This window comes from Nerophis lumbriciformis, linkage group LG23, assembly GCF_033978685.3.
Source record: "Nerophis lumbriciformis linkage group LG23, RoL_Nlum_v2.1, whole genome shotgun sequence".
Classification (NCBI taxonomy): Eukaryota; Metazoa; Chordata; class Actinopteri; order Syngnathiformes; family Syngnathidae; genus Nerophis; species Nerophis lumbriciformis.
In genome coordinates, this window is record NC_084570.2 from 37944161 (window position 1) to 37969557 (window position 25397).

General features: G+C 40.5%; 1 protein-coding gene across 1 annotated transcript in view; it reads right to left on the reverse strand.

Moving 5' to 3' along the window:
- Positions 1–25397, reverse strand: part of mtor (mechanistic target of rapamycin kinase) — a 277393-nt gene that overhangs the window by 249453 nt on the left and 2543 nt on the right. Inside the window, exons 2-13 of the mRNA XM_061985591.2 lie at positions 20814–20956; positions 19035–19143; positions 15508–15740; positions 13445–13645; positions 13241–13375; positions 8472–8747; positions 4481–4589; positions 4234–4417; positions 4031–4159; positions 3727–3971; positions 1073–1282; positions 808–1013 (exon numbers count right to left, since the gene is read on the reverse strand). Of these exons, the coding sequence (XP_061841575.1) occupies positions 808–1013; positions 1073–1282; positions 3727–3971; positions 4031–4159; positions 4234–4417; positions 4481–4589; positions 8472–8747; positions 13241–13375; positions 13445–13645; positions 15508–15740; positions 19035–19143; positions 20814–20942 (2166 nt within the window). The 5' untranslated portion in view covers positions 20943–20956. The remainder of the gene's footprint in view (positions 1–807; positions 1014–1072; positions 1283–3726; positions 3972–4030; positions 4160–4233; positions 4418–4480; positions 4590–8471; positions 8748–13240; positions 13376–13444; positions 13646–15507; positions 15741–19034; positions 19144–20813; positions 20957–25397) is intronic.

A 25397-nucleotide genomic window follows, 5' to 3' on the forward strand; every position in this document is an offset into this window, starting at 1 on the left:
AATATAGTATTGTTGATAAATATCTCAGAAAACAACAAATATAGCATTGTTGATAAATACGTATCTTAGAAAACAACAAATATAGTATTGTTGATGAAAAGCTCAGGAAACAACAAATATAGTATTGTTAATAAATATCTCAGAAGACAACAAATAAAGTATTGTTGATAAATATCTCAGAAGACAACAAATACAATATTGTTGATAAATATCACAGGAAACAACAAATATACAGTAGTATTGTTAAATAAATATCTCAGAAGACAACAAATACAGTATTGATAAATATCTCAGGAAACAACAAATATAGTATTGTTGATAAATATCTCAGAACACAACAAATATAGTCATGCATAAATATTCTAGTGGAAGACGTAAGAGTGCTACCTGAATAAGCATCTTGCGCAGGAAGGGCATACATTCTAGTGGAAGTCGTAAGAGTGCTACCTGAATGAGCATCTTGCGCAGGAAGGGTATATATTCTAGTGAAAGATGTAAGAGTGCTACCTTAATGAGCATCTTGCGCAGGAAGGGCATATATTCTAGTGGAAGTCGTAAGAGTGCTACCTGAATGAGCATCTGGCGCAGGAAGGGTATATATTCTAGTGGAAGACGTAAAAGTGCTACCTGAATGAGCATCTTGCGCAGGAAGGGCATATATTCTAGTGGAAGTCGTAAGAGTGCTACCTGAATGAGCATCTGGCGCAGGAAGGGTATATATTCTAGTGGAAGACGTAAAAGTGCTACCTGAATGAGCATCTTGCGCAGGAAGGGCATATATTCTAGTGGAAGTCGTAAGAGTGCTACCTGAATGAGCATCTTGCGCAGGAAGGGCATGACGAAAGCCGGGTTCATGCTGCTGAGACGTCCGATGGTGCAGATAGCAAGTTCTCTGATCTCAAACACTTCGTCATTGAGGGCCACAAAGAGCGCCTGCAGGTTCTCAGCCTGGGCCAGGTGGGCGTCGAAGCGCTCGTCCAGGGAGGCCAGCACGCAGTACCTGATGTCGGGGTCTGAGGACGGAGTTGGCGATGCGTGACTGTTGTTGATCTAAAGTCCGGTCAAAGGTTACCTGGGTCTGTGATGCCCACCACCAGCAGCTTGCTCAGCACGTCGGCCACCACCTGCACGGCCGTCTGGCTGACAACGTGGCCGCTGATGGGGTGTATGGAGGGCGTGAGGAGGCGGGAGCAGGTCCTTGCCGCCTCCATTCGGATCTCCTTGTGCTCGCTGTTCAGAAAGTGGTCAGCACAGTGGCGCACAAACTGGGTGAGGGAGTGTCCTGACGAGAGAGCACGGACATGAGCGACCCAAAATATGCAACAACAACCCAGAGTTGGGGTCACAGCAAATCTTCCAACCCATACGTGTCCTCGCAGTTTAAGACGCATTTCTGTCCAGGCTGCGCAGTACAAGCTGCCGTAATGCGAGGGGACTCAGCTTAACTTATTTTTACACTTACATGGCAGTGTTACATGACTCTGACAGTTTAGATCATTAACATGTTATTTACCCATGATTAACTTATTTTTACACTTACATGGCAGTGTCACATGACTACGACAGTTTAGATCATTAACATGTTATTTGCCAATGATAAACTTATTCTTACAATTACATGGCAGTGTCACATGACTATGATCGTTACGAACATTAACATGTTATTTGCCCATGATTAACTTATTTTTACACTTACATGGCAGTGTCACATGACTGACAGTTTAGAACATTACCATGTTATTTGTCCATGCTTAACTTATTTTTACACTTGTGGAGTTAAGTTACAATGGTACTTGAATTTGCTTGACTTATTTTTACACTTCAAAACTATCACGATATAAGTGTTTTATATCGGTCAATATTGATAAATATTTATATTTTTGATGACCTATGGGAAAATAAGGACTAGGATAAAAATATATTTGAAATGAAATGTAACCTTTCTGTGATTATAATCCCTCAGCTATCAAGGCAGAAAGGAAATGTCAACACAAACATGTAAAACAATCAAACAATGTCAACAAAATAGTAAAATCAAATTGAACACTTAACAATAAGCTTTTAAGAATAATGAATATGTAAGAAATGCTTCATAAAGTGTAAGAAAATAAGTGAAAAGTGCGAAAATGTAAACATAGAAACCTGAGAAGAACTATTTTCTGCAGGTTTAGTGGCAGGAAGTTACAGCTGTGCTCTAAAGGGTGAGCGCGGCTAAGGTGGTGTGTTATTAGCGCTCTTGCCTTGCATCATTTACCGTACTTGCCAACCCTCCCGATTTTCCCAGGAGACTCCCGAATATCAGTGCACATCCCGAAAATCTCCCGGGGCAACCATTCTCCCGAATTTCTCCCGGACAACAAAATTGGGGGCGTGCCTTTAAGGCACTGCCTTTAGCGTCCTCTACAACCTGTCGTCACGTCCGCTTTTCCTCAAAGAAACAGCGTGCCGGCCCTGTCACATAATATATGCGGCTTTAACACACACTTATGTGAATGCCATGTATACTTGATCAACAGCCATACAGGGCACACTGAGGGTGGCCGTATAAACAACTTTAACACTGTTACAAATATGCGCCACACTGTGAACCCACACCAAACAAGAATGACAAACACATTTCGGGAAAACATCCGCACCGTAACACAACATAAACACAACAGAACAAATACCCAGAACCCCTTGCAGCACAAACTCTTCCGGGACGCTACAATATTTCGGGAGAACATCCGCACCGTAACACAACATAAACACAACAGAACAAATACCCAGAACCCCTTGCAGCACTAACTCTTCCGGGACGCAACAATATATGTATTGTATATTGCTACAATATACACCCCCCGGTACCACCAAACCCCCCCCCATCTTCCAAATTCGGAGGTCTCAAGGTTGGCAAGTATGCATTTACAGACCACATTGGTATGACTATGGTCCTTGTGAAAACATCCAAAAACTGCGATACCAAAAATGCAAACCGTTTTCGTTAAACACATGCAAATACACCAAAAAGGTGTTTTATCGTTTGTGCTATGGCGCCATCTTGTGGACGAGTTCCCTCGCTGCAGGTGCTGCTGGGTGAATGCGAAGTCCATGTTGCTTAAAGCGTTGAACCAGAAGTAGAAGTGCCGATCCGTCTTCTAGCTGTCCATAGCGTTTCTACTCGTATGGTTTCTTCAATCATCGCTCCAAGCAACGTTTGTAAGTTTTACAATACGACTAAAACAATTCTTACTTACTAAAGCGTCCCATGTGTGATGTCTGTGTCGAGTGTTTTCATGCATATTTGTACGTGCTATTGTAATGTAATCAAGCTATTGGCATTAGCTAATATGCTAACACGTTTACAAGTGCCTTTGTTAGTATTATTAACTTACAAAGGCATTCTTTTTGTATTGTTTCACTTTCACAAATTCCTCAGTAAATTCACCAAAACGTCACTGTGGAGTTATTGAGTCTGTTTAGCTGACTATAGAGCTAGCTTGTGCAGCTAGTGGGTCCATGATGATGACTTCTGTTTTGTTTGATCCGCTGTTTTACTGCCATGTTACAGACACCGTTTGGAAACAATTGTGGTATGGAAATAAACATTTACAGAATATTTAAAATTAGTGGGTGCGACTTATATACCAGTGCGCCCTATAGTGCGGAAAATACGGTACTTAAAACATTAACATTTTATGGAGACAATGTGACCCTGGAGCAGACTTTTACTTTCCAAACTCTTACCTTCAAATTCAAAGCTTCCCAGCGTGCGCAGGGCCAGCGTGATGCTGCCCACGTCGCTGGCCTCCGGGATGTTGGTGAGGCTGGGCGAGGCCAGCTGGTGAGCCAAGCCTTTGGGCATGCCGGGGTGACGCAGCGGCTTGTGCATTAAAACCAGCGAGAGCATCTTCAGCAGCCCGTCCTGGATGTCCTTCTTCAGCTGCGGGATCTGCCGGCTCAGGTCGTACAGCACCGCCGTCAGCGCGGGGCTGGACAGACCGCCAAGTTAGGAGAGGAACCAACCGTCAAAGTGAAGGATGTACGATACCTGAGGCCCACAGCCAACATGGGCTCCAACAGCTCCTTGATGTCTGGTTGGATGCTGGGACCCATGGCTCTGGAGAGCATGCTGATGCAGGTAAACACTGTAGCATCCACCTGGATGGACTTCTGTCTCCTGCACAGAAGAACTTTAGGGGAACCGCAACTCCAAGAAGTGAGCGTGAACATCACATGTCAACAATGACTGACTTGTGAGCAAAGTCTTTGGGGGGCAGAGCCGCCTTGATGATCTCCAGGATCTTTGCCAGGTAGGGCTGGATTTCCGCCCGGACCGCCACCACCAGCAGGCCCAGAGCCTGGAAGGCTGCCGTCCTCTCCTTCTCCTTCTTGAGGCTGCCCAGCAGGTAGCCCATGGTGTCGGCCAGGTACTGGTCTGCAAGTCCAACAAGGCCGTCTCAACGCTTTGTCCTGTACATTCCCAATGAAACACACTCACCAGTGAATGTGTGCGGCTGGAAGGCGCCAAGACGTGGAAGCAGATTGAGGATGGTCATCTGGATCAGAGGGTTCTTACTGGTTCTGTACTTTAGCACCCATCGACACACCTGGGGACACAACAACACAATTAGTGCCTGCGTTCAACTGAGCACCTTCTGCAGTGGTCAGGTGTGTGGTCTAGGGAATCAAAATAACATTGTCATTAACAGCTGCACCGTGTTTACTTGTGTGCGATATCATGTGTGATACAAGCAGTCCTGCAGCGTGTTTACTTGTGTGCGATATCATGTGCAATACAAGCAGTCCTGCAGCGTGTTTACTTGTGTACGATATCATGTGCGATACAAGCAGTCCCGCAGCGTGTTTACTTGTGAGCAATATCATGTGCGGTACAAGCAGTCCTGCAGAGTGTTTACTTGTGTGTGGTGATATGTGCGATACAAGCAGTCCTGCAGCGTGTTTGTGTGTGATATATTTTGCGATACGAGCAGTCGTGCAGCATGTTTACTTGTGAGCTATATCATGTGCGATACAAGCACTCCTGCAACGTGTTTACTTGTGCGTATTATCATGTGCGATATAAGCAGTCCTGCAGTGTTTACTTGTGTGTGATATAATTTGCAATAAGAGCAATCCCGCAGCGTGTTTCCTTGAGTGTGATATAATTTGCGATACAAGCAGTCCTGCAGCGTGTTTACTTGTGTGTAATATCATCTGCGATACAAGCAGTCATGCAGTCTGTTTACTTGTGTGTGATATAATTTGCAATAAGAGCAGTACTGCAGCATGTTTAGTTGTGTGTGATATCATGTGCGATTCAAGCATTCCTGCAGCGTGTTTACTTTTGTGTGATATAATTTGCGATACGAGCAGTCCTGCAGCATGTTTACTTGTGTGTGATATAATGTGCGATACAAGCAGTCCTGCGGCATGTTTACTTGTGTGTGATATCAGGTGCGATACAAGCAGTCCTGCAGCGTGTTAACTTGTGTGTGATATCATGTAAGATACAAGCAGTTCTGCAGTGTGTTTCCTCTGGTGTAATATTTGGTGTTTACTTGTGTGTGATATCATGTGCAATAAAAGCCGTCCTGCTGCATATTTACTTGTGTGTGTGATACAAGCAGTCCTGCAGCGTGTTTACTTGTGTGTGTGATATGTGTGATACAAGCAGTCCTGCAGCTTGTTGACTTGTGTGTGATATCATGTGCAATACAAGCAGTCCTGCAGCGTGTTTACCTGTGTATGATATAATGTGCAATAAAAGCCGTCCTGCAGCATATTTACTTGTGTGTGATATTGTGTGCGATACAAGCAGTCGTGCAGCGTGTTTACTTGTGTGTGTGATATGTGTGATACAAGCAGTCCTGCAGCGTGTTGACTTGTGTGTGATATTATGTGCGATACAAGCAGTCCTGCAGCGTGTTTAGTTGTGAGTGTGATATCATGTGTGATAGAAGCAGTCTTGCAGCGTGTTTACTTGTGTGTGATATCATGTGCGATACAAGCAGTCCTGCAGAGTGTTTACTTGTGTGTGATATCCTGTGCGATACAAGCAGTCCTGCAGTATTTACTTGAGTGTGATATAATGTGATACAATCCGTCCTGCAGTGTTTACTTGTGTGTGATATCATGTGCGGTACAAGCAGTACTGCAGAGTGTTTACTTGTGTGTGATATCATGTGCGATACATGCAGTCTTGCAGCGTGTTTACTTGTGTGTGATATCATGTAAGATACAAGCAGTTCTGCAGTGTGTTTCCTCTGGTGTAATATTTGGTGTTTACTTGTGTGTGATATCATGTGCAATAAAAGCCGTCCTGCTGCATATTTACTTGTGTGTGTGATACAAGCAGTCCTGCAGCGTGTTTACTTGTGTGTGTGATATGTGTGATACAGGCAGTCCTGCAGCTTGTTGACTTGTGTGTGATATCATGTGCAATACAAGCAGTCCTGCAGCGTGTTTACCTGTGTATGATATAATGTGCAATAAAAGCCGTCCTGCAGCATATTTACTTGTGTGTGATATTGTGTGCGATACAAGCAGTCGTGCAGCGTGTTTACTTGTGTGTGTGATATGTGTGATACAAGCAGTCCTGCAGCGTGTTGACTTGTGTGTGATATTATGTGCGATACAAGCAGTCCTGCAGCGTGTTTAGTTGTGAGTGTGATATCATGTGTGATAGAAGCAGTCTTGCAGCGTGTTTACTTGTGTGTGATATCATGTGCGATACAAGCAGTCCTGCAGAGTGTTTACTTGTGTGTGATATCCTGTGCGATACAAGCAGTCCTGCAGTATTTACTTGAGTGTGATATAATGTGATACAATCCGTCCTGCAGTGTTTACTTGTGTGTGATATCATGTGCGGTACAAGCAGTACTGCAGAGTGTTTACTTGTGTGTGATATCATGTGCGATACACGCAGTCTTGCAGCGTGTTTACTTGTGTGTGATATCATGTAAGATACAAGCAGTTCTGCAGTGTGTTTCCTCTGGTGTAATATTTGGTGTTTACTTGTGTGTGATATCATGTGCAATAAAAGCCGTCCTGCTGCATATTTACTTGTGTGTGTGATACAAGCAGTCCTGCAGCGTGTTTACTTGTGTGTGTGATATGTGTGATACAGGCAGTCCTGCAGCTTGTTGACTTGTGTGTGATATCATGTGCAATACAAGCAGTCCTGCAGCGTGTTTACCTGTGTATGATATAATGTGCAATAAAAGCCGTCCTGCAGCATATTTACTTGTGTGTGATATTGTGTGCGATACAAGCAGTCGTGCAGCGTGTTTACTTGTGTGTGTGATATGTGTGATACAAGCAGTCCTGCAGCGTGTTGACTTGTGTGTGATATTATGTGCGATACAAGCAGTCCTGCAGCGTGTTTAGTTGTGAGTGTGATATCATGTGTGATAGAAGCAGTCTTGCAGCGTGTTTACTTGTGTGTGATATCATGTGCGATACAAGCAGTCCTGCAGAGTGTTTACTTGTGTGTGATATCCTGTGCGATACAAGCAGTCCTGCAGTATTTACTTGAGTGTGATATAATGTGATACAATCCGTCCTGCAGTGTTTACTTGTGTGTGATATCATGTGCGATACAAGCAGTCCTGCAGAGTGTTTACTTGTGTGTGATATCCTGTGCGATACAAGCAGTCCTGCAGTATTTACTTGAGTGTGATATAATGTGATACAATCCGTCCTGCAGTGTTTACTTGTGTGTGATATCATGTGCGATACACGCAGTCTTGCAGCGTGTTTACTTGTGTGTGATATCATGTGCGATACAAGCAGTCCTGCAGAGTGTTTACTTGTGTGTGATACAAGCAGTCCTGCAGCGTTTTTACTTGTGTGTGATATCATGTGTGATACAAGCAGTCCTGCAGCGTTTTTACTTGTGTGTGATATCATGTGCGATACAAGCAGTCCTGCAGCATGTTTACTTGTGTGCGTAAAGGAGCTGTTTGTACTATTAGGACCTTCAGTGCTAAATATAATAATAATAATAATGATGGATTAGATTTATATAGCCTTGTCGTGGTTTAACTCTTATCTTACTGACAGAATGCAGTGCGTCTCCCATAACAATGTGACCTCGGAGTATGTTAAGATAACATGCGAAGTTCCTCAGGGTTCGGTTCTTGGCCCTGCACTTTTTAGTATTTACATGCTGCCGCTTGGCGACATCATACGCAAATACGGTGTTAGCTTTCACTGTTATGCTGATGACAACCAACTCTACATGCCCCTAAAGCTGACCAACACGCCGGATTGTAGTCAGCTGGATGCGTGTCTTAATGAAATTAAACAATGGATGTCCAGCAACTTTTTGTGGCCTAAAAATATTGAGATATTAATAAAAGGCCATATCGCCCAGCCCTAGGTGTCCATGTCACTGAACTTTACAAGGAGACGTTTATATAGATTCCCCACAAAGCAGGAGGTAGCAGGTTATAAAAACAATGGCAAGGGTTAAGATATTGTTCATTCACCTGGTCAAAGCGCTCCTCCATGAGCTCCCGGCAGTATCTGCTCTCCACCAGCGAACTCTTGGCAGGCACCGGCGTGGCCCCGAAGCTGAGGAAGCCCTGCGGCGTGCTGTAGCCCAGCAGGCCCAGCAGGGCGTTGGACTGCTGCGGCTGCACCGACTGGAAGCTGGTGAAGGGGGTGATGTGGCGAGGCTTTGTTCCGAAGCCCATCAGCTCCTTGCAGTACTTGTCGTGCACCAGCTGCTGCTGCGTGATCTCCTCCATCTCCTCACGCATGCGCTGGTGGACCACAGGACAGGGGTGTACAAACTTGTTCCACTGAGGGACCCATTGAGAAATCTAAGCATGCGAGGGCCATTTTTGATATTTTACATTTTCAAAACAAATACAATATATATATATTTTTTTTTTACCTTTTGGGCTCCCATCAAGTTAGGTCCCGCAGATCGAAAAGGGTCTCAGTCATAAATGTTTAAAAAAATAAGTAATTTAATATAATTATTTTTGTCAATGCTTAAATCTCTAGATTTATTTCAAATCTATCTGTCGATGCAATTTTTATTTGTATGCCTTTTTTGTTATATAAAACTTTTTTTTATGGCAAAAACTCAAAATATGCAATATTTTCACCCAACAAATATTCATAGTGGAATATTTGATGTGAAATCATTGGAAGCTTAAGTAGGTCAATAATACATAACATTGATTTTGATTCATTATTATTTTTTGAGCAATTAATTAAAAAAACAAAAAGGGCCCAAGTAAGAAAATTGTTAAAAATAAGTCATACATTTTTTTTTTTACTTTTAACGCTTAAATCTCTAGTTCAACTTCATATCTATCTGATGTTTCTAATTTTTGAATTTGTTTTTTGTTTTATGCTCTTATTTTATACAACAAACACACAAAATATGCAATATTTTCTCTAAATAATATTTTTAAATTGGAATATATGATGTGAAATAATCGGAACTTTGGAAAGGGCAATCATTCATAACTTTGATTTTGATTCAAAATCCAAATTAAATTCTAGGGAAGAAAAAGGGCCCCACTCAAAAATTGTTAAAAATGTGTCATATATTTTTTTACTTTAAACACTTAAATATTTATATCGACTTCAGACCAATCCGTTGATTACAAGTTTTTATTTTCTTTTGTTTGGTTTATGCCCTTTTTTAAATTAAATTAAATTACCACTGATAGTCACACACACACACACACTAGGTGTGGTGAAATTACCCTCTGCATTTGACTAATCTCCTTGCTCCATCGCTTGGGAGGTGAGGGGAGCAGTGAGCAGCAGCGGTGGCCGAGCCCGGGACTCATTTTTAGTGATTTAGCCACCAATTCCAACCCATGATGCTGAGAGCCAAGCAGGGAGGTAATGGGTCCCATTTTTATAGTCTTTGGTATGACTCGGCCGGGGTTTCAACTCACGACCTACCGATCTCAGGGCGGACACTCTAACCACAAGGCCACTGAGCAGGTTTTTCATGGAAAACGTGTTTTTTTATGGCAAACACACAACATATGCAATATTTCCCCCAAAAAGATATTTAAAGTGAAATATTTGATGTGAAGTAATCTGAGCCTTAAAAAGGGCATTCATTTATAACAACATTGCTTTTCATTTTCATTTTTAGAGCAAAGATAGTTAAAGCAAAAAATACCACTAAAATGATTGGAAACCAAACGGCCCCACTCATTAAAGTGTTAAAAATTAGTCAAACTTTTTTTGTTTTTACAAACCCCGTTTCCATATGAGTTGTAAAATTGTGTTAGATGTAAATATAAACGGAATACAATGATTTGCAAATCCTTTTCAACCCATATTCAATTGAATGCACTACAAAGACAAGATATTTGATGTTCAAACTCATAAACTTTTTTTTTTTTTTGCAAATAATAATTAACTTAGAATTTCATGGCTGCAACACGTGCCAAAGTAGTTGGGAAAGGGCATGTTCACCACTGTGTTACATGGCCTTTCCTTTTAACAACACTCAGTAAACGTTTGGGAACTGAGGAGACACATTTTCTAAGCTTCTCAGGTGGAATTATTTCCCATTCTTGCTTGATGTACAGCTTAAGTTGTTCAACAGTCCGGGGGTGTCCGTTGTGGTATTTTAGGCTTCATAATGCGCCACACATTTTCAATGGGAGACAGGTCTGGACTACAGGCAGGCCAGTCTAGTACCCGCACTCTTTTACTATGAAGCCACGTTGATGTAACACGTGGCTAGGAATTGTCTTGCTGAAATAAGCAGGGGCGTCTATGGTAACGTTGCTTGGATGGCAACATATGTTGCTCCAAAACCTGTATGTACCGTTCAGCATTAATGGCGCCTTCACAGATGTGTAAGTTACCCATGTCTTGGGCACTAATACACCCCCATACCATCACAGATGCTGGCTTTTCAACTTTGCGCCTATAACAATCCGAATGGTTCTTTTCCTCTTTGGTCCAGAGGACACGACGTCCACAGTTTCCAAAAACAATTTGAAATGTGGACTCGTCAGACCACAGAACACTTTTCCACTTTGTATCAGTCCATCTTAGATGAGCTCAGGCCCAGCGAAGCCGACGGCATTTCTGGGTGTTGTTGATAAACAGTTTTCGCCTTGCATAGGAGAGTTTTAACTTGCACTTACAGATGTATCGACCAACTGTAGTTACTGACAGTGGTTTCTGAAGTGTTCCTGAGCCCATGTGGTGATATCCTTTACACACTGATGTCGCTTGTTGATGCAGTACAGCCTGAGGGATCAAAAGTCACGGCCTTAGCTGCTTACGTGCAGTGATTTCTCCAGATTCTCTGAACTCTTTGGTGATATTACGGACCGTAGATGGTGAAATCCCGAAATTCCTTGCAATAACTGGTTGAGAAAGGTTTTTCTTAAACTGTTCAACAATTTGCTCACGCATTTGTTGACAAAGTGGTGACCCTCGCCCCATCCTTGTTTGTGAATGACTGAGCATTTCATGGAATCTACTTTTATACCCAATCATGGCACCCACCTGTTCCCAATTTGCCTGTTCACCTGTGGGATGTTCCAAATAAGTGTTTGATGAGCATTCCTCAACTTTATCAGTATTTATTGCCACCTTTCCCAACTTCTTTGTCACGTGTTGCTGGCATCAAATTCTAAAGTTAATGATTATTTGCAAAAAAAAAATGTGTATCAGTTTGAACATCAAATATGTTGTCTTTGCAGCATATTCAACTGAATATGGGTTGAAAATGATTTGCGAATCATTGTATTCCGTTTATATTTACATCTAACACAATTTCCCAACTAATATGGAAACGGGGTTTGTACTTCCAATTCTTAAATATTAAGCTTGACTTCAGATCTTTCCGTCGCTTATAAGTTTTTGGGGGTTTTTTCCGTTTATTTTATGCCCTTTTTGTCAAGAAAACTTAGTTTTTGTACGGCTAATACCTGAAATGTGTCATATTTTACCCAAAAATATTTCAAAGTAAAATATTTGATGTTAAACAATTGGATAAACTAATAATTAATAATTCATAACCACATTGATTTTGATTCATTATTGTTCTTTGAGCAAAGACAGTTAAAAAATAAATCCCACTAAAATTCTTTATAAAAGTGTTAAAAATAAGTCACATATTTAAAAAAAAAAAAAGAGCTTTACCTTCAATGCTTAAAGATGCTGTTTGCAACTTGCTCACAGTAACCTTTAAAGATATAACAAAAACACCACTAGCTAGCTCAAATGTAGTGGGTATGGTTTATATACCGCTGGGTTCTGTAATCCGGAAAATAGGGAATATTAAAAAATTTGGCGCCCTCTAGGCATCTGTGTAAATGTTGCAACCAGCTCCTTAAAGTCTCTAGAGTCTAGACCAGGGGTCCCCAAACTTTTTGACTCGGGGGCCGCATTGGGTTAAAAAAATTTGGCCGGGGGCCGGGCTGTGTGTATATATATATATATATATATATATATATATATATATATAATTTTTTTTTTATTTTCCTGAGGGAACTCTCCTGAAGGAATCAATAAAGTACTATCTATCTATATATATATATATATATATATATATATATATATATATATATATATATATATATATATATATATATATATATATATATATATACACACAATGTCTTTATAATCCGTTTTGTCATTTAACATCAATTAACATTGATGTTCATCAACATTTAACATTGTCACGTTATCGATGGAAAAATGTATTTTTAGACAATATGATTTGCCTGAGCGGCTAGGAGACACAGAGAGTAGCAAGCGGTAGAAAATGGATTAGAAAGGAAAGATAAAAAAAATAAAAAAATAAATAAAATTAAAAAATACAAATAAAAATAAAAATAAACTTTTTTTTTTAACTTGGGACTTTCCGTGGGCAGGATTTTGGATGGTGGGGGGCCGGATCCGGCCCGCAGTTTGGGGACCCCTGGTCTAGACCAACTTCATATCTATCCAAAAGAGTCCCTACTCTTAAAAGTGTTAAAAATAGATAATACTTTTTTTTTTAAATGTGTTTTACTTTCAATGCTTAGGTCTCTAGTTCAACTTCAGATCTATCGATCGATTATACGTTTTTGGGGTTTTTAAGTTTATTTGTTGTAACAACATTAATTTTGATTCATTTTTTTTTTTTTTTTAGCAATGACAGTATAATAAAAAAACAGCTTTTTCTCGTTACATTTCACCTGTTTGTTCTTTTATTCCACTTGTTTATGTAATAGTATTTTTAGAATGTGTGGTAGAAAAACGGACTGACCTCTCCTTCCATGCTGCTGATGCGAACCAACTCGTTGAGGATGAGGAGAGCGCCGTGGAAGCGGTCGTCACGATTCATCCCTTTCTCCTTGGCCAAGGTTTCATCGAAGCCCCGCTCGGCCTCCTCAAACGTTTGCTAGCAGAAACAAAAGGGTTTGCACACCTTATGATGGGACTTGAGGGAGGGCGAGGCGGAGGTCCGTACTTTGTACCACTGGGGTTTCTGCATTTCTTTGGTCTCTCTCTGCGTGGTGAGGATGAGGCAGGCCTGCAGCGCCGCCACGGCCGCCTCTCGGATGGCCTGCTTGGGGTCCCAGACGGCGTAGAAGATGTTGTCGAAGAAGGGCTGCACGTGCTGGAAGAAGAAGGTGGGGGCGCTGGCAGCCAGCTCCCTCAGCACCAACACCTGTGTCCCAAAAAAATAGGTTTTTATGACGCTGCCAGCAGTTCAAATCTTGCTAAGAAAGTCAAGAACAAGAAGGAGTGGGTTCCTCAACAAGTGTCCAAGGCTGTTTGGAGGAGTTTATTGGAGGTATGGTGTTAATCAAATGGGAGGATTTGGTCTACAAACACAATTTTTTTTCTTTTTTCTTTCTTCAATGCTCTAACTTTTCTACCCTTGGCTCTTTTAACCCATCCATCCACCTTCATCCGCTTATCACAGGTCAGGTCAGGTCAGGTCAGGTCAGGTCAGAAAAGCCCAAACTTGCCTCTCCCCAGCCACTTGGTCCATCTCCTCCCAGGGGATCAGACATAGTCTTCCCAACGTGTCCTGGGTCTTCCCTGTGGTCTCCTATCGGTCGGACGCGCCCTAAACACCTCCCCCTTCAACTTGCTTAATTATTATTTTTAACCATTTTTAACTATTTTTAGTTAGTATTTACATTTTCCCTTCTAACTTGGTACTTTGTAGCTATCAATTTAGTTATTTTGATTTGTAACTATTTTTCTGCGCTTTGTTATTTTAAACCCAATATTTTAAGCATTTTATTTTAGTATTTTTAGTTTGTATTGTTAAATTTCCCCCCTTTACTTTGGTACTTTTCTGCACTTTGATACTTTAAACCTATCATTTTAATCATGTATGTATTTTTGGTTAGTATTTATATTTATTAGCTTCCAATTTGGTACTTTTAACACAGCAAGTTATGTTTTTTATTTTTATTACACATTATTATAAGTATTTTATTATTTTTAGTTTGTATTTTTATTTTTTTTCACCGTCACGCTCATTCATAATTTACTTTAACGTTATGTTGATTGTTTTATTTGTATTTGTTTTTTATTAGTTTGTTTGATTTTTAATGAATGAAATAAACAAATTAACTATACATCTTATCAAATGTTTTCTTCAAAATTAATATTGTCCTCCACTTTAGTTCTGTTACATATTTGATTTCTTAAAAAATATTTTGGAGTTTTGTAACCTTTATAGTTTGAAAAATATCAGTTGTTATTAATATCAATTAAATAAAAATTTTTGCAGTTTGGATTATATTATAATTGCATCTTAAATCTTTAATACAAACACTCGAGAAAAAAAACAAATTTGTCAATTAAAGTAAGTATCAAAAAAAATATAGTAACATATTACTTACACATACAAAGTCTCCAAGGCACTGTTAGGAAGTACCCAGTAACAAACGTGTCCGCATCGTTCGATTTATAGCGCCATGGGCTTAACTTCCTGAATTATTGTGACCACTGGGTGTCGCCCCAAAAAATAATAAAAATACCACTCCACTACAACTTAAAGACAGCATAAGTCTATTCCAGGCAGCTTATAATAAATAGGTTTGTGTTCTCTGTATAGACTCATTTCACTTGATCAAATCTCTTTGACACGCGACAAAATAATAAAAGTATGTGAGATTCTTGCTAATATCGTATCGGATCAAAATACTCAAGGCTCCAATATCAGTATCGTATCGGAAGTAAAAAAAGCTGTATCATGACACCCCTAATTTTACCAATATCTTCATCATTGTTATTCTTCACCTTTGTCGACAGCTAAAAATGTGTTTATTAAAGGCCAGGTGTAGATATGTGTCTATTCAAGCAGGAAGCAGTATTTGAGGAAATATAATAAACTTTGTTCTTTTAAATGAAAGGAAGCACAGTGCATTCTGAAAGTATTCAAATTTGTAAAACTTTTTCTTTTTAAAAACCTTTTCACATTGTCATTGTGGGGTATTGTGTGTAGATTTTTGAGGACAAAAATTAATGTATTCCTTTTTGGAAAAAGGCTGCAACATAACTGCGACTCACAGCGGCGTGGCGTCTGCCTTCGTTCCTGTCAGCTCCCAGCCACTCCAGCGCCCGCTTCACCTCAAACTCCACATACTCGGAGGTGAAGTTGTCGCCCGCCATGGACAAGTGGCCCACGGCTTTGGAGGCCATCTCCATCACCACCGTGTCGCCGCAGGGGAGCAGGTACCGCAGGTAGTTGGCGAAGCGGCTGATCTTGTTGGTGCTTCCTCCCTCCACTCCGATCAGACTCACTACGGGAAAGACAGGCATGAATACACTTGACATGAAGTATTATGAAGACTTCTTTCTTTCCTCCTTTCTGGGTCAAAGTTCAAATGCAGACTGCAGCGATGAAAGGCAGGATACACCCCTCTCTCTGTTTTGATACATAGCTGTACTCGCCAAAATATAGCAACAAAGTGGACCATTTGGGCTACGTCTTTTTTCTCGGGCAAAGCAGGAAGTGTGATGTGAAGGTACGCCACTTACGCTACACTCATTAGCGCCGGTTTATGAGCGAGGCCCAACAGGAAGAAGCGCCAAATATGCACCATGACAGACTCCAACAAATGCTGTCAATTCTGAACTGTAAGTCGCTAATTTTTCCCAACGCTTTGCACCTTGCGGCTTACAAAACAGTGCAGCTAATTTATGGATTTTTCTTCGCTAAATGCCATTCATCCATTTTCTACCGCTTGTCCCGTTCGGGGTCGCGGGGGGTGCTGCAGCCTATCTCAGCTGCTTCGGTCGGAAGGCAGGGTACACCCTGGACAAGTCACCACCTCATAACAGATACGAAGATCCTGGGTTCGATCCTGGGTTCTAGATCTTTCTGTGTGAAGTTTCCATGTTCTCCCCATGACTGCGTGGGTTCCCTCCGGGTACCCCGGCTTCCTCCCACCGCCAAAAACATGCATCTGGGGATAGGTTGATTGGCAACTAATGTGTGGTATAAGAAACAAAAATAGCAAATGCACTGAAAAGGTGTGTTATTGTTTGTGCTTTGGCGCCATCTTTTGGTGCTGCATAGCCTTTCTGTTTAGACTGAGCTTCCAAACGGAAGTACAGGTGCCATTCCATCCATAACGTTACTACTCGTATGGATTCTTCATTCATCACGCCAAGCAACGTTCGTACGTTTTACAATATAACTAAAACAATTCTTACTTACTGAAGCGTCCCATATGTGATGTTTGTTAGAGTGTTTTCATGCATATTTGTATGTGCTATCGTACAGGTGCTGTTCCATCTATAATGTTTCTACTCGTATGGATACTTCATTTATCACTTCACGTAACCTTTGTGAGTTTTACAATATAACTAAAACAATTCATACGTACTAAAGTGTCCCATTGGTGATGTGTGTAGGAGTGTTTTCATACATATTTGAACATGCTATTGCAATGTATTTAAGCTAGCGTTGTTAGCATTAGCTAATATGCCAACAGGTTTATGAGTGTCTGTGTTAGTATCATTAACTTACAATGGCATTATTTTTTTATTGTTTCAGTTTCACAAATTCCTCACTAAATTCACCAAAACGTCACTGTGGAGTTATTGAGTCTGTTTAGCTCATGGGTGTCAAACTCTGGCCCGCGGGCCAAATTTCATTTGGCCCTTGAGGCGATATCAAATTAACACTAGAGCTGGCCCGCCGATTATATACAGCGGTGGCGCCGCATTCACCGCTAATTCTCATACTTGCCAACCCTCCCGGGAGACTCTCAAATTTCAGTGCCCCTCCGAAAAATCATCATGTCTGCTTTTCATCCAGTCCAACGAGTGCTGGCCCAGTCACTTAATATGTGCGGGTTCTGCACGCACACACAAGTGAATGCATGCATACTTGATCAACAGCGATACAGGTTACACTGAGGGTGGCCGTATGAACAACTTTAACACTGTTAGAAATATACGCCACACTGTGAACCCACACCAAACAAGAATGACAAACACATTTCGGGAGAACATCCGCACCGTAACACATCAAACACAACAGAAGAAATACCCAGAACCCTTTGTAGCACTAATTCTTCCGGGACGCTACAAGGTGTTTGGTGGTAGCGGGGGGTGTATTTTGTAGCGTCCCGGAAGAGTTAGTGCTGCAAAGGGTTCTGGGTATTTGTTATGTTGTGTTTATGTTGTGTTACGGTGCGGATGTTCTCCCGAAATGTGTTTGTCATTCTTGTTTGGTGTGGGTTCACGCTATGGGGTATATTTCTTACAGTGTTAAAGTTGTTTATATGGCCACCCTCAGTGTAACCTGTATCGCTGTTGATCAAGTATGCCTTGCATTTACGTGTGTGTGCGTACAGAAGCCGCACATATCTTGTGACTGGGCCGGCACGTTGTTACAATGGATGAAAAGCGGATGTGACGACAGCTCGTAGAGGACGTTAAAGGCCTTTAAGGCACGCCCCCAAGACTGTGGTCCGGGTGGACTACGAGATATAATGACTGATGAACACCTTTGTTCGATAATGAAGGTTGCCTCAGCTCAAAGCCTGAGCCCTGACAATAATGAACTAGCATCCAAGAAAAGATGCCAGGTATCTGGCTTGGGCACATCAGATTAGATCAGTGTGTTGCAAACTGAGCAGTTTAAAGTCCAGAATGGTTGGTTTATTCATTTTTATTTTATTTTCAAATTTATTAGCCTGTGGAAAAAGTTAATGTTGATATTTACCTCAGAAGGCTGCAAATAGAAAAGAGGCATTCAATTTGTATTTAAATTGTATTTGATATGCCATTGATATTTTTTTAATTATTATTATTATTATTAGAAACTCGATTTTGCATGTCACTATAAAGTTATATAAGCCTTGCTTGTTCAATATTCAATGCAAAACTTGTTTGGGTCTCTATTAAAAGGTTAATTTGTTCAACCTTGGCCCGCGGCTTTATTCAGTTTTAAATTTTGGCCCACTCTGTATTTGAGTGTGACACCCCTGGTTTAGCTAATTGGAGAGCTAGCTTGCGCAGCTAGTGGGTCCATGACCATGACTTCTGTTTCGTTTGATCAGCCATTTTACTGCCGTGTTACAGACATTGTTTGGAAACAATTAGGTTTTATATTTCTGTGTAAATAACTCATTTCAGAACGTATATATATGCAGCTTATAGTCCGGTGCTAATAATATATGGAAAATGTTTTTTCTTCTAACATTTCATAGGTGCGACTTATATACTGGTGCGCTTTATAGTCCGGATAATAAGGTAGTGCAAAGTGTGAAAATGTAAACATAGAGAAACCTGAGAAGAACTATTTTCTACAGGTTTAGTGGCAGGTGTGGTATTAGCGCTCTTGCGAGTGCCTTTGTTCATGCAACCAACCTTGCTTCAATACATCCACTTTCTTCCCACCAAGAAGGGAAAACAGTTATCGAACAATTTTTCGGACGCATTTTTTACTGCTATCGACTAGGTGTCTATCGCGATACACATCGTTTTATCGCCCAGCCTTAGGGATGGCCTCTTTTGGCGCGAAGACCGCATTCAGGAAGTGTCGTACATTTGGCAGGAAAGAGACGTGCACTCATGCTTACCTATGGCGAGAATCCCTCCTTTCTTCTCGTTGACGTCAGAGCTGGAGACCAGCTCGAATATTTGGTGATTCAAGGCATCATAGAAGGCAGTGATCTCATCTTGACCTAACTGTGGACGAAAAACAAAATAAGAGCTTAAAAGGAGCCATATGTAATAACTTCATGTCAAGTCATCATTAAATGGCCCAGATTTGTCAAAAGGCATTAATAAATAATCTTATTTTCCAATACCTCTATAACTGATAACAGTAGTTCAGCCGGGATATGATCATTTCAAAATTAGATTTACAGCCCCGGAATCTTGTCATTGTTTTTATTTCGATGCCCCGCCCTCTACCGTTTGACCATTTAGAAAGTCTGTGAGTGTGTCACATCCAGGTTGCCAGTCACGTACCGCCATCTTGGTCTGGCTACTGCCACTGGTAAAGTTTCTAAACATGTCAGACGTCGGTAAATCTAAAAGTTACCATTCAACTTATTCATGACAAATCCAGGAACAAAACCAGGATTTGTATCGGGGATGCCTTTGAAAGATGCAGACCATTGAATGCAAGGAAGATTTTTTCATCTGACACCAAACTTGCTAACTTCCTCCTTGATAGGTAAGTCAGGCATTCACATTTTCTTATTACTTGTAATAAATGGACATTTGGTATGTAAACTATCCGCTTCTATCAGGACATGATCTCGAGAAATTAATCCACGCCTTTATCTCGACTCGTCTTGACTACTGCAATGCCCTGTATGTAGGCATTAGCCTCCCTCGCCCGCCTGCAGCTCGTGCAGAACTCTGCTGCTCGTCTGCTAACACAGACCCGCAGACGTGAGCACATCACCCCTATATTAGCGTCCCTTCACTGGCTCCCTGTGCGTTATCGAATCAATTTTAAACTCCTTTTATTTGTTTTTAAATGTCTAAACAACCTCGCGCCAACCTATCTCTCCGACCTCCTTCAGCCTTACTGCCCCACCCGATCCCTAAGATCAGCCGATCAGCTGCTACTGACGGTCCCTGACACAAGGCTGAAGCTTAGAGGTGACAGAGCTTTCGTCATTGCTGCTCCCAAGCTCTGGAACGACCTACCTCTGAGTGTTAGACAAGCCTCCTCTCTTCCTGTTTTTAAATCTCTCTTAAAAACATACTTTTATTCCATGGCTTTTAACACTGAGTGATATCCATCCTGCAATGGCGCCCCATAATACACCTGCTGTGAACCTGTTTTTATGTTTTTATTTATTCTATTTTATTTATTTATTTTTTATCGTGTTCTGTTTGTGTTGTGTTGTGTTTGCTCGGTACTCGTATTATCTTTTAACCTGCCCATTGTACAGCACTTTGGTTACTCCTGTGGTAAATTTTAAATGTGCTTTATAAATAAAGTTGATTTGATTTGATTTTGATTTATATTGTCCAATACAGTCTATGATCTTGTCTAACAAAGTTTGTATGTTCGTGTGATGGTGCAAAATAAATAAATACAATTTTTTTTTTAAAGTGATACAAAAATATTTGCATATATTTATATATATTTATATGGAATAATATATACCTTTTATTTGCAAAAAATGTTAATCCAAATGCGGCTAAGTTTCCTTTAACTCAGACTCAGTTTCTAGTCCAGTTGCTAAAGTGCAGAGTGGGCTAAATGTGCTTGTGCATAAAAAAGGGCTCCCAAACGAATGACTCACAACTGGGATGGATTGTCACTGTTCACGAGCCGTCACATCTCTGTTGTTGACCGCAATATGGATATTACAGAGCACGCGCTGTGTATTTACCTCTCTCAGCTCGGTGGTCACATAGTGCTGCAGGTCTTTGGCAGACTTTGCCCGGGTGTCTTCGTTTCGACTCTTAAGCCCGCTGCCAAACTGCTGCAGCACAGTGGTTGTGCCGGACATGATCACCATCTGGATGGCCTGGTCTGCAACATGCACACAAACATGAGCAACAAGTCTCCCTACAAATAACCTGCACTTGCAGAAAAAAATAAACACACACACACACACACCGTATTTCCTTGAATTGCCGCCGGGTATATAGTATGCGCCTGCCTAGAATTACCGCCGGGTCAAACTCGTTTCGCAAAATAATTAGTGCATGCTGAGCATTACCGCCGGCTCAGGATTAACGCCGGTTCAAACTCGTTTCGCAAAATATTATTTTTATTAGCGCATGTCTAGAATTTTCGCCGGGTCAAACTCGTTTCGCAAAATAATTAGCATATGCCTAGAATTTCCGCTGGGTCAAACTCGTCACGTCACGAGTGACACTTCACCTGCCATCATTTTCAAAATGGAGGAGGCTGATTTCAATCATTTGAAAACGCATAAAGGGAAGAAGATTAAGAGCTATTCAGTAGGATTTAAGGTCCAAGCTATTGAATATGCTAAAAAGAACAGTAAGCAGCTATGTTTTATTAATATACCGTAGCTGCGTGTGTAAAATATGAGTCATTAAATGACTCCCGCCTCCTGGTGGTAGAGGGCGCCAGTGATCCTTCTTGCGACTACTCGGCTGCAGAAGAAGTGACAACAAGCAGCAACAGTGAGCAGCGATCGTTTATTTTTTCCTCTCGCTTGCACTTTTAACATGGAGGATTACATATCTAAAATAAAACAGTTTTCTAAACTGGACTTTCAATCGAAGCAGAAGGTAATAATTAAAGGAAGATCTCCATCGAGACAGAGAGACTTTTAAAACTGAAGAAAGATAAGGAAGACTTCTATAAACAAGTTATCGATGCTTTTGGTCAGAAGGAGCTGCACATGGACTTCATTTATAAGTAAAGGTAAGACCATTTTAACGTTTTTTTTATTAAATGTGCTTTTCATGATGGTATCCTTACATCACACTCAAATTTAGAAGGGCAGGCCTAAATTTACCGCATGCCTTTGGTAAGCGCCGGAGTGAGAAGAGGTTTTAAAATAATTAGCGCATGCTTACATTTTCCGCATGCCTTTGGTAAGCGGCGGAGTGAGAAGAGGTTTTAAATTAATTACCGCCCCGGCGGCAATTCAAGGAAATACGATATGTGTGTACAGCTCCACTAATGGACATTGGAGTGTTACTTTCAAAAGCAAAATTAATGAGCGAATACACATATGTAAATACACGATCTCTAGAAACATACTTTGGAAAATCAAAACATAAAACGTTTTGTTTTATGAATATAAATCTATCTGTGATAGTAATCTGGGTTTATTGTGTATGAAATTAACATAATTAATCATTGACATACGCTCAAAATAATTACACAAACACACAACATAGACACTCGATATATTGGCGTGACTATCACGGACGTATGCAAATTGAATGATTCGAATTATTACGAGAAATACACATAAGCTTTTGCAAGAGCATGGAATATTTAAAAAGTACTATTAAAACCAATTTGAATGAGAGTAATGTAAAATATGCAACTGAAAGCAGCGACAAGAAACAAGCTGAAAAAAATTAAAAAATTGAAAATTGTTAGCGTGGGTACCCAACTTCGATTCAATCAAAGTACACATTTTCTTTAGTGACTGAAACAAGAGGTTAACGCATCGATAGAAAATTGATAGAAAATTATTCACTTACCGGCAAAACTATCCGTTGATTAATAAAATCCCATTATTTTCCTTATTTCCGTCCGTGACGAACGCTCGGCATAAATTACTGGTAACACCAAATCGTCAACATGTTCTATTTGTACCCTAAGCACGGCGAATGAATATCGTTTATCGCATGAATTATACGTTTGTGATGCGTTACACAATTCTCTCCGGGTGAAACAATTCCCTCTTATAAAAGGCATAATTCAGAAAAGATAATATTGTAAAATAGGTTGTTTATTTCTTATATAAATTATCAAACGATTAGAACTATTTCGCACGCGGATGTTTTATGTAAAACTGTTGTTATGGGGTAGTTTGAAAATAGAAATTGGTTACACAAAATAATTACGAACGTATGCGTTTTTCACCACCGCTTTTGATGAACTTTGGGATTTCGGTGGATGCTACAGAAATACTTCTGTATGTATTAATATTTCATCAACAGAATATGAATTGTTAATAAACTGACAAATTCATTTAAGCTGTATTTTTCTTGCATAAACGGGAATGGGGGTCAAAAGTAACGCTATGAATCGCGTTTTTCCAAGTTTTTGGGGCATTTATATGCTATTTCCAAGCATCCCCTTTTGATTATCGTTGATTTTAATTGGTCAAACTAATGCATATTATATATGCATGCCCTAGTAAACAAAAAAAAGTCTTATTTATTTTGATTGTTACATTTGAAGTACATTTGTGCAGGTGGGTGCGAATGTACCCATTACCAAAGCTGTACGCACACACACACACACACACACACACACACACACACACACACACACACACACACACACACACACACACACACACACACACACACACACACACACACACGTAGATTAGAGCTGAAACGATTACGCGAGTAACTCAAGTAATTCGATTACAAAATATATTCGAGGAATTTTTGCTGCCTCGAGGCGTCGATACGTTTTTTTTTTAACGGAATTTTTCCTTGTTAAGGCCATGTCCACACGAGCACAGATACTTAATAAACGCATATTTATCTCGTTTTTGTGTCAATGTGATTTGCAAATCATTTCAAACCATATTCAGTTGAATATGCTACAAAGACAACATATTTGATGTTCAAACTGATAAACATTTTTTTGCAAATAATCATTAACTTTAGAATTTGATGCTAGCAACACGTGACAAAGAAGTTGGGAAATGTGGCAATAAATACTGATAAAGTTGAGGAATGCTCATCAAACACTTATTTGGAACATCTCACAGGTGAACAGGCAAATTGGGAATAGGTGGGTGCCATGATTGGGTATAAAAGTAGATTCCATGTAATGCTCAGTCATTCACAAACAAGGATGGGGGGAGGGTCACCACTTTGTCAACAAATGCGTGAGCAAATTGTTGAACAGTTTAAGAAAAATCTTTCTCAACCAGCTATTGCAAGGAATTTAGGGATGTCACCATCTACGGTCCGTAATATCATCAAAGGGTTCCGAGAATCTGGAGAAATCACTGCACGTAAGCAGCTAAGCCTGTGACCTTCGATCCCTCAGGCTGTACTGCATCAACAAGCGACATCAGTGTGTAAAGGATATCACCGCATGGGCTCAGGAACACTTCAGAAACCCACTGTCAGTAACTACAGTTGGTCGCTACATCTGTAAGTGCAAGTTAAAACTCTCCGATGCAAGGCGAAAACAGTTTATCAACAACACCCAGAAACGCCGTCAGCTTCTCTGGGCCTGAGCTCATCTAAGATGGACTGATACAAAGTGGAAAAGTGTTCTGTGGTCTGACGAGTCCACATTTCAAATTGTTTTTGGAAACTGTGGACGTCGTGTCCTCCGGACCAAAGAGGAAAAGAACCATCCGGATTGTTATAAGCGCAAAGTACAAAAGCCAGCATCTGTGATGGTATGGGGGTGTATTAGTGCCCAAGAAATGGGTAACTTACACATCTGTGAAGGCGCCATTAATGCTGACAGGTACATGCAGGTTTTGGAGCAACATATGTTGCCATCCAAGCAATGTTACCATGGACGCCCCTGCTTATTTCAGCAAGACAATGCCAAGCCACATGTTACATCAACGTGGCTTTATAGTAAAAGAGTGCGGGTACTAGACTGGCCTGCCTGTAGTCCAGACCTGTCTCCCATTGAAAATGTGTGGCGCATTATGAAGCCTAAAATACCACAACGTAGACCCCCGGACTGTTGAACAATTTAAGCTGTACATCAAGCAAGAATGGGAAAGAATTCCACCTGAGAAGCTTAAAAAATGTGTCTCCTCAGTTCCCAAACGTTTACTGAGTGTTATTAAAAGGAAAGGCCATGTAACACAGTGGTGAACATGCCCTTTCCCAACTACTTTGGCACGTGTTGCAGCCATGAAATTCTAAGTTAATTATTATTTGCAAAAAAAAATAAAGTTTATGAGTTTGAACATCAAATATCTTGTCTTTGTAGTGCATTCAATTGAATATGGGTTAAAAATGATTTGCAAATCATTGTATTCCGTTTATATTTACATCTAACACAATTTTACAACTCATATGGAAACGGGGTTTGTACAACAGTTTGGCCAACAACAAAAAACCCTGGAGTGATACCTCACACATCGAATAAACAATCTGCACAGCCTGTGTTCAATTTGATGAGATGACAAAACATTTTAGCTAGTATTAATGTTATTTGAACACTGATACAGTTTGCAGTTAAATAAAGGAGGAGTGAACATCTCAGTAAACAAAGTAAAGACTTTATAAACAATTTGTGACAACGTTCGCGACACATCGCCTGC